Source organism: Oncorhynchus masou, unplaced genomic scaffold (assembly GCF_036934945.1).
Source record: "Oncorhynchus masou masou isolate Uvic2021 unplaced genomic scaffold, UVic_Omas_1.1 unplaced_scaffold_2718, whole genome shotgun sequence".
NCBI lineage: Eukaryota > Metazoa > Chordata > Actinopteri > Salmoniformes > Salmonidae > Oncorhynchus > Oncorhynchus masou.
This window is the reverse complement of record NW_027009152.1, coordinates 42787-53169: the sequence shown is the minus strand read 5'-3', so window position 1 is coordinate 53169 and position 10383 is coordinate 42787. Positions and strand designations below refer to the sequence as shown.

Below are 10383 nucleotides of genomic sequence, written 5' to 3'. Positions count from 1 at the left end.
AACCACACACTATTTAATTACCCTAAACCCTTCACCTACACACTATTTAATGCCCCTAACCACCCCCCTTCACCAACACACTATTTAATGACCCTAACCCCTTCACCAACACACTATTTAATGCCCCTAACCCCCATTCACCAACACACTATTTAATGCCCCTAACCACCCCCCCCCTTCACCTACATACTGTTTAATGCCCCTAAACCCTTCACCAACACACTATTTAATGCCCCTAAACCCTTCACCAACACACTATTTAATGCCCCTAACCCCCCCCCTTCACCTCCGTACTGTTTAATGCCCCTAAACCCTTCACCAACACACTATTTAATGCCCCTAAACCCTTCACCAACACAATATTTAATGCCCCTAAACCCTTCACCAACACACTATTTAATGCCCCTAAACCCTTCACCAACACAATATTTAATGCCCCTAAACCCTTCACCAACACAATATTTAATGCCCCTAAACCCTTCACCAACACAATATTTAATGCCCCTAAACCCTTCACCAACACAATATTTAATGCCCCTAAACCCGTCCGCACCACGGATATAACGACATCGACTGCGGGTTATGAGTCAACCAGCATATCACAGACACACACACAGTCGCTCTGATCTAACAGAAACACAGTCGCTCTGGTCTAACAGAAACACAGTCGCTCTGATCTAACAGAAACACAGTCGCTCTGGTCTAACAGACACACACAGTTGCTCTGATCTAACAGAAACACAGTCGCTCTGATCTAATAGAAACACAGTCGCTCTGGTCTAACAGACACACACAGTCGCTCTGATCTAACACACACAGTCGCTCTGATCTAACACACACAGTCGCTCTGATCTAACAGAAACACAGTCGCTCTGATCTAACAGAAACACAGTCGCTCTGATCTAACAGACACACACAGTCGCTCTGATCTAACAGAAACACAGTCGCTCTGGTCTAACAAACACACACAGTCGCTCTGATCTAACACACACAGTCGCTCTGATCTAACAGACACACAGTCGCTCTGATCTAACAGACACACACAGTCGCTCTGATCTAACAGAAACACAGTCGCTCTGATCTAACAGACACACAGTCGCTCTGATCTAACAGACACACAGTCACTCTGATCTAACAGAAACACAGTCGCTCTGATCTAACAGAAACACACAGTCGCTCTGATCTAACACACACAGTCGCTCTGATCTAACAGAAACACAGTCGCTCTGATCTAACAGAAACACAGTCGCTCTGATCTAACAAACACCTGTACCTGTGTTGTCAGCGTGCCGGGTCTGGGCTGGTTCTGATCTAACAGATACCTGTACCTGTGTTGTCAGCGTGCCGGGTCTGGGCTGGTTCTGATCTAACAGATACCTGTACCTGTGTTGTCAGCGTGCCGGGTCTGGGCTGGTTCTGATCTAACAGATACCTGTACCTGTGTTGTCAGCGTGCCGGGTCTGGGCTGGTTCTGATCTAACAGATACCTGTACCTGTGTTGTCAGCGTGCCGGGTCTGGGCTGGTTCTGATCTAACAGATACCTGTACCTGTGTTGTCAGCGTGCCGGGTCTGGGCTGGTTCTGTTCTAACAGATACCTGTACCTGTGTTGTCAGTGTACCGGGTCTGGGCTGGTTCTGATCTAACAGATACCTGTACCTGTGTTGTCAGCGTGCCGGGTCTGGGCTGGTTCTGATCTGACAGATACCTGTACCTGTGTTGTCAGTGTACCGGGTCTGGGCTGGTTCTGATCTAACAGATACCTGTACCTGTGTTGTCAGCGTGCCGGGTCTGGGCTGGTTCTGATCTGACAGATACCTGTACCTGTGTTCTGGGCTGGTTCTGGAGACTTCTTGGGCTGCACTTCCTCCATCTCATGATCACTTCCAGTCTCATCCAGGGTCACCATAGTCTGACAGGACAGAGATGAAAATATGTCATGTGCCTGTCTCATACAATGTAGAAGAGGTCATACGTCTTGTAGTGATTCCTATGTTGATGATGCAAATCATTTGCCTGGTCTGTGGTGTGTAATGAGGAGCAACCAGGCGCTGCTCTGGTCTGTAGTGTGTAATGAGGAGCAACCAGAGGGGCGCTGCTGGTCTGTGGTGTGTAATGAGGAGCAACCAGACGCTGCTGGTCTGTGGTGTGTAATGAGGAGCAACCAGACACTGCTGGTCTGTGGTGTGTAATGAGGAGCAACCAGGCAGCTGCTGGTCTGGTGTGTAATGAGGAGCAACCAGACGCTGCTGGTCTGTGGTGTGTAATGAGGAGCAACCAGACGCTGCTGGTCTGTGGTGTGTAATGAGGAGCAACCAGACGCTGCTGGTCTGTGGTGTGTAATGAGGAGCAGCAGACGCTGCTGGTCTGTGGTGTGTAATGAGGAGCAACCAGACGCTGCTGGTCTGTGGTGTGTAATGAGGAGCAACCAGACGCTGCTGGTCTGTGGTGTGTAATGAGGGCAACCAGACGTTGAGTCTGTGGTGTGTAATGAAAGGGGCAACCAGACGCTGCTGGTCTGTGGTGTGTAATGAGGAGCAACCAGACGCTGCTGGTCTGTGGTGTGTAATGAGGAGCAACCAGGCTGTAGCAACCCAGACACTGCTGGTCTGTGGTGTGTAATGAGGAGCAACCAGGCTGCTGGTCTGTGGTGTGTAATGCTGCTGGTCTGTGGTGTGTAATGAGGACCAACCAGACGCTGCTGGTCTGTGGTGTGTAATGAGGAGCAACCCAGATGCTGCTGGTCTGTGGTGTGTAATGAGGAGCAACCAGACGCTGCTGGTCTGTGGTGTGTAATGAGAAGCAACCAGACGCTGCTGGTCTGTGGTGTGTAATGAGGAGCAACCAGACGCTGCTGGTCTGTGGTGTGTAATGAGGAGCAACCAGACGCTGCTGGTCTGTGGTGTAATGAGGAGCAACCCAGGCTGCTGGTCGTGGTGTTTAATGAGAGCAACCAGACGCTGCTGGTCTGTGGTGTGTAATGAGGAGCAACCAGACGCTGCTGGTCTGTGGTGTGTAATGAGGAGCAACGAGATGTTGCTGGTCTGTGGTGTGTAATGAGAAGCAACCCAGACGTTGCTGGTCCGTGGTGTGTAATGAGGAGCAACCCAGACGCTGCTGGTCTGTGGTGTGTAATGAGGAGCAACCAGACGCTGCTGGTCTGTGGTGTGTAATGAGAAGCAACCCAGACGTTGCTGGTCTGTGGTGTGTAATGAGGAGCAACCAGACGCTGCTGGTCTGTGGTGTGTAATGAGGCACAACCAGACGCTGCTGGTCTGTGGTGTGTAATGAGGAGCAACCAGACGCTGCTGGTCTGTGGTGTGTAATGTGAGCAACCAGACGCTGCTGGTCTGTGGTGTAATGAGAGCAACCAGACGCTGCTGGTCTGTGGTGTAATGAGGAGCAACCAGACGCTGCTGGTCTGTGGTGTGTAATGACCAGACGCTGCCCTGGACACATTAATGAAACTACTTTTCCCAGTAACTAATAAACACCATTAAGAAAAATGGCTGTAAAAACATTTATCCTTGTGAACTGATGAGGAATTTAAAAGGGTTTGGTTGAGAGGGATGAGGCAAAGAGATGGAAAATAAGTCTGGCTGCACAACTGATTGGCAAACGAATCAAAGTTGACAAATCACGAGACTAAACTGAATAAAAACAAGAAGAAACTACACTATGAAACGAAGATAAATGACAAAGAATGATAGTAAAAACACTTTAGGAAAATAAGCAATTCTGCTCCTTCTTTCAATGAATCAAATGGCTCATTCATTTCAAAACCGACTTCTGCCAACTACTTCAATGATTTTTCAGTTGCAAGATTAGCACATTTCGGGAAGACATGCCACAGAAAAAACAAACGCTGACACTACACATCCAAGTATATCTGACCAAATTATGAAAGACAAGAATGATCATTTTTAATTCTGTACAGTGAGTGTGGAAGAGGTGAAAAAATGATTGTTGTCTATCAACCACTGTGATTATTGTTTGACCCTGCAGGTCATCTATGAACGTCCGAACATCTTGGTCATGTTCTGTTATAATCTTCCACCCGACAAAGCCAGAAGAGGACGGGCCACCCCTCGGAGCCTGGTTCCTCTCTAGGTTTCTTCCTAGGTTCCTGCCTTTCTAGGGAGTTTATCCCCCTCGGAGCCTGGTTCCTCTCTAGGTTTCTTCCTAGATTCCTGCCTTCTAGGAGCCTCCAAGCCACTGTGCTTCACACCTGCATTGCTTGCTGATAGCAGTTTGAGGCTGGGTTTCTGTACAGTAAAGCCCAGAGTGTCTATGTGTATGCGTGTGACTCACGTCAGCACACAGTGACTGAAAAGACTGCAACACTTAACAAAGAGCTCTGCAGTTAGTTTCAGAGTGGGGTGGCAAGGAATAAGTTAGTAGAATGGGGTTGAAAGGAATAAGTTAGCCTAAAATATTTCTACAACTAAAAGCATTATATTTGGAACAAATCATCCACTAAACCCTAAACCTCAACTAAATCTTGTAATGAATAATGTGGAAATTGAACAAGTTAAGGTGACAAAACTTGGAGTAACACTAGAATGTAAACTGTCATGGTCAAAACATATTGATAAGATGGGGAGAAGTCTGTCCATGATAAAGTGCTGCTCTGCCTTCTTAACTTCACTATCAACAAGGCAGGTCCTACAGGCCCTAGTTTCTCTTCTTAACAACACTATCAACAAGGCAGGTCCCACAGGCGCTAGTTTCTACCTTCTTAACAACACAATCAACAAGGCAGGTCCTACAGGCCCTAGTTTCTACCTTCTTAACAAACACAATCAACAAGGCAGGTCCTACAGGCCCTAGTTTCTACCTTCTTAACAACACAATCAACAAGGCAGGTCCTACAGGCCTCAGTTTCTACCTTCTTAACAACACAATCAACAAGGCAGGTCCTACAGGCCCTAGTTTCTACCTTCTTAACAACACAATCAATAAGGCAGGTCCTACAGGCCCTAGCTTCTACCTTCTTAACAACACAATCAACAAGGCAGGGTCCTACAGGCCCTAGTTTCTACCTTCTTAACAACACAATCAACAAGGCAGGTCCTACAGGCCCTAGTTTCTACCTTCTTAACAACACTATCAACAAGGCAGGTCCTACAGGCCCTAGTTTCTACCTTCTTAACAACACAATCAACAAGGCAGGTCCTACAGGCCCTAGTTTCTACCTTCTTAACAACACAATCAACAAGGCAGGTCCTACAGGCCCTAGTTTCTACCTTCTTAACAACACTATCAACAAGGCAGGTCCTACAGGCCCCCCTAGTTTCTACTCTTAACAACACTATCAACAAGGCAGGGTCCACAGGCCCTAGTTTCTACCTTCTTAACAACACAATCACAAGGCAGGTCCTACAGGCCCTAGTTTCTACCTTTCTTAACAACACTATCAACAAGGCAGGTCCTACAGGCCATAGTTTCTACCTTCTTAACAACACTATCAACAAGGCAGGTCCTACAGGCCCTAGTTTCTACCTTCTTAACAACACTATCAACAAGGCAGGTCCTACAGGCCCTAGTTTCTACCTTCTTAACAACACAATCAACAAGGCAGGTCCTACAGGCCCTAGTTTCTACCTTCTTAACAACACAATCAACAAGGCAGTTCCTACAGGCCCTGATTTCTACCTTCTAACAACACTATCAACAAGGCAGGTCCTACAGGCCCTAGTTTCTACCTTCTTAACAACACTATCAACAAGGCAGGTCCTACAGGCCCTAGCTTCTAGCTTCTTAACAACACTATCAACAAGGCAGGTCCTACAGGCCCTAGTTTCTACCTTCTTAACAACACTATCAACAAGGCAGGTCCTACAGGCCCTAGTTTCTACCTTCTTAACAACACTATCAACAAGGCAGGTCCTACAGGCCCTAGTTTCTACCTTCTTAACAACACTATCAACAAGGCAGGTCCTACAGGCCCTTGTTTCTACCTTCTTAACAACACTATCAACAAGGCAGTTCCTACAGGCCCTAGTTTCTACCTTCTTAACAACACTATCAACAAGGCAGGTCCTACAGGCCCTAGTTTCTACCTTCTTAACAACACAATCAACAAGGCAGGTCCTACAGGCCCTAGTTTCTACCTTCTTAACAACACAATCAACAAGGCAGTTCCTACAGGCCCTGATTTCTACCTTCTTAACAACACTATCAACAAGGCAGGTCCTACAGGCCCTAGTTTCTACCTTCTTAACAACACTATCAACAAGGCAGGTCCTACAGGCCCTAGCTTCTAGCTTCTTAACAACACTATCAACAAGGCAGGTCCTACAGGCCCTAGTTTCTACCTTCTTAACAACACTATCATCAACAAGGCAGGTCCTACAGGCCCTAGTTTCTACCTTCTTAACAACACAATCAACAAGGCAGGTCCTACAGGCCCTAGTTTCTACCTTCTTAACAACACTATCAACAAGGCAGGTCCTACAGGGCCATAGTTTCTACCTTCTTAACAACACTATCAACAAGGCAGGTCCTACAGGCCCTAGTTTCTACCTTCTTAACAACACAATCAACAAGGCAGGTCCTACAGGCCCTAGTTTCTACCTTCTTAACAACACAATCAACAAGGCAGGTCCTACAGGCCCTAGTTTCTACCTTCTTAACAACACTATCAACAAGGCAGGTCCTACAGGCCCTAGTTTCTACCTTCTTAACAACACTATCAACAAGGCAGGACCTACAGGCCCTAGTTTCTACCTTCTTAACAACACAATCAACAAGGCAGGTCCTACAGGCCCTAGTTTCTACCTTCTTAACAACACAATCAACAAGGCAGTCCTACAGGCCCTGATTTCTACCTTCTTAACAACACTATCAACAAGGCAGGTCCTACAGGCCCTAGTTTCTACCTTCTTAACAACACTATCAACAAGGCAGGTCCTACAGGCCCTAGCTTCTAGCTTCTTAACAACACTATCAACAAGGCAGGTCCTACAGGCCCTAGTTTCTACCTTCTTAACAACACAATCAACAAGGCAGTTCCTACAGGCCCTGATTTCCTACCTTCTTAACAACACTATCAACAAGGCAGGTCCTACAGGCCCTAGTTTCTACCTTCTTAACAACACTATCAACAAGGCAGGTCCTACAGGCCCTAGTTTCTACCTTCTTAACAACACTATCAACAAGGCAGGTCCTACAGGCTCTAGTTTTGTCACACCTTGACTACTGTTCAGTCGTGTGGTCAGGTGCCACAAAGAGGGGACTTAAGAAAATTGCAATTGGCTCAGAACATGGCAGCACGGCTGGGCCTTGGATGTACACAGAGCGCAAAGATGAATAATATGCACGTCCAACTCTCCTGGCTCAAAGTAGAGGAGAGATAGATTTCATCCCTAGTTGTATTTGTGAGTTGTATTGACATGTTGAAAACACTGAGCTGTCTGTTTAAACAACTAGCACTTAGACACCCATGACTACCCCACAAGACATGCCACCAAAGGTCTCTTCACAGTCCCCAAGTCCAGAACAGACAATGGGAGGCGCACAGTACCACATAGAGCCACGACAACATGGAACTCTATTCCACAGTACTACATAGAGCCACGACTACATGGAACTCTATTCCACAGTACCACATAGAGCCATGACAACATGGAGCTCTATTCCACAGTACTCACATAGAGCCATGACTACATGGAACTCTATTCCACAGTACTACATAGAGCCACGACTACATGGAACTCTATTCCACAGTACTACATAGAGCCATGACAACATGGAACTCTATTCCACAGTACTACATAGAAACAAGACTACATGGAACTCTATTCCACAGTACTACATAGAGCCACGACTACATGGAACTCTATTCCACAGTACTACATAGAGCCACGACTACATGGAACTCTATTCCACAGTACTACATAGAGCCACGACTACATGGAACTCTATTCCACAGTACTACATAGAGCCACGACTACATGGAACTCTATTCCACAGTACTACATAGAGCCACGACTACATGGAACTCTATTCCACAGTACTACATAGAGCCACGACTACATGGAACTCTATTCCACAGTACTACATAGACACGACTACATGGAACTCTATTCCACAGTCCTACATAGAGCCACGACTACATGGAACTCTATTCCACAGTACTACATAGAGCCACGACTACATGGAACTCTATTCCACAGTACTACATAGAGCCACGACTACATGGAACTCTATTCCACAGTACTACATAGAGCCACGACTACATGGAACTCTATTCCACAGTACTACATAGAGCCATGACTACATGGAACTCTATTCCACAGTACTACATAGAGCCATGACTACATGGAACTCTATTCCACAGTAATACATAGAAGCCATGACTACATGGAACTCTATTCCACAGTAATACATAGAGCCATGACTACATGGAACTCTATTCCACAGTACTACATAGAGCCATGACTACATGGAACTCTATTCCACAGTACTACATAGAGCCATGACTACATGGAACTCTATTCCACAGTACCACATAGAGCCATGACTACATGGAACTCTGTTCCACAGTACTACATAGAGCCATGACTACATGGAACTCTATTCCACAGTACCACATAGAGCCATGACTACATGGAACTCTGTTCCACAGTCCTACATAGAGCCATGACCACATGGAACTCTATTCCACAGCACTACATAGAGCCATGACTACATGGAACTCTATTCCACAGTACTACATAGAGCCACGACTACATGGAACTCTATTCCACAGTTCTACATAGAGCCATGACTACATGGAACTCTATTCCACAGTACTACATAGAGCCACGACTACATGGAACTCTATTCCACAGTACTACATAGAGCCATGACTACATGGAACTCTATTCCACAGTCCTACATAGAGCCATGACTACATGGAGCTCTATTCCACAGTACTACATAGAGCCACGACTACATGGAACTCTATTCCACAGTACTACATAGAGCCACGACTACATGGAACTATATTCCACATCAGGTAACTGATGCAAACAGTAGAATCAGATTTGAAAAAATAAACATAAAAATACACACCTTAGGGAACAGGGGGGACTGTGAAGCAACACAGACACACACACAATAATCCATGTTATGTGTTGTAGATATGTGGTAGTGGAGTACGGGCCTGAGGTCACACACTGTGTTGTGAGTTCTTTAATGAAGGTATTGTAATGTTTTTAAAATTTTACAACTTGCTGGGCCGCAGGAAGGCAGCAGCTAATTGGGATCCATAATAAATACAAATGCACATGCGTGAGAGAGAGTGAGTTTGTGAGAGAAATCAAGATACAAGCAAAGACAAAAAGCAGTAGATGTTTCCTGACCTCTGTGTTGAAGGAGTCTCCTGATTCGCCCTCCTGCCTGAATGGGTGTGGCTCTGGGCTAGGACCCTCCCCTCCTTCCTCGCCAACGATCTCATCCAGAGTGACCAATTCATGAAGGTCTGCCTCATTTATTCCACTCTCCTGATCCCTCGCACCCTCCTCTCCTCTCTCATCCCCATCTCCTCCGATCTCATCCAGAGTCACCAACCATTCCGTATCCACACTGAACCTCCCCTTCTCCCTCTTCCATTCCTGCTCCTTCTCTCTGCTCCTCACCCGCTTTGTACTCCTCTCCTTCTCCCATTCTCTCTCTCGCCGTTTCTCCTTCGCCAGTTTCTGTTTCTTCATTAGCTCTTCCTCTTCGGCAGCGTCGTCAGGGTAACTCTCCTCTTCCTCACTCACCTCATCTAAGGTGACACGGTTAGTCTTTTTGTGGGTACCTCGCTCACCCCTCTCCGACTCCACGGGGGGGGTCTGTATCTTCTCAGGGGTTTGTACTACCTTCTTGCCGTCCTTCTTTTGAATATGACCCTTAACCTTTTTGTAACTCGCTTTCTGTTGTTTTGAGGTACCCTTAGATTCAGGAGAGTGGTTTTCCAGAGCTTCTGTCATAGTCACCTGATCCTCTACAGAGTCCAGGATGTGGAAAGCAGATTCTTCTTCGTCTTGGTGTTCCTCTAGAGTAGTTTGGAGCTCCTGGGAACCCGTAGATTCAGAGGCTGCAGGCACCACTGTTTTGTTGGGTATCTGTAAGCCCACATTTTCTTTGGGCACTTTGTCAACAAGTGATTGGGGCACTTGGTGACCCGACACCGTCTCAAGCCCTTGTAGTTCTAGGGTTGTATGACGGTCTTGCTCCTTGGCTGTGGAAGACGGATCAGTCAAGCCAAGCTCCAGTGTGCAGCCTTCATTCTGAGCCTTGCTACCCAGAATCGAGTCTCCTTTTTAGCCTGGGCCTTCCCCTCGCTCCCGTCTACCTCTGGAGGTTGTTCAGCTTTAGTCTCCATATCAATCTCTGACCCAGCACTGTCTGTTTC

The 10383-nt window shown here is 46.6% G+C and overlaps 1 protein-coding gene across 1 annotated transcript; it reads right to left on the bottom strand.

The window, feature by feature from the left end:
- Window positions 1-1680: 1680 nt before the first annotated feature.
- On the bottom strand, window positions 1681-10287 carry LOC135533844 (zinc finger CCCH domain-containing protein 13-like). The gene is made up of 2 exons (XM_064961056.1): window positions 9347-10287; window positions 1681-1911 (listed from the first exon to the last, which is right to left on the bottom strand). Exons 1-2 carry the CDS (start codon window positions 9956-9958, stop codon window positions 1777-1779), a joined length of 747 nt encoding a protein of 248 aa, XP_064817128.1. The 5' UTR covers window positions 9959-10287; the 3' UTR covers window positions 1681-1776.
- Window positions 10288-10383: the final 96 nt, after the last annotated feature.

Coding starts and splice junctions, on each gene's coding strand:
- LOC135533844 (XM_064961056.1), bottom strand. CDS start 9,958: ATGACAGAAGCTCTGGAAAACCACTCTCCTGAATCTAAGGGTACCTCA. Junction 1,912..9,346: donor GAGACTCCTTCAACACAGAG/GTCAGGAAACAT, acceptor CTGTCCTGTCAG/ACTATGGTGACCCTGGATGA.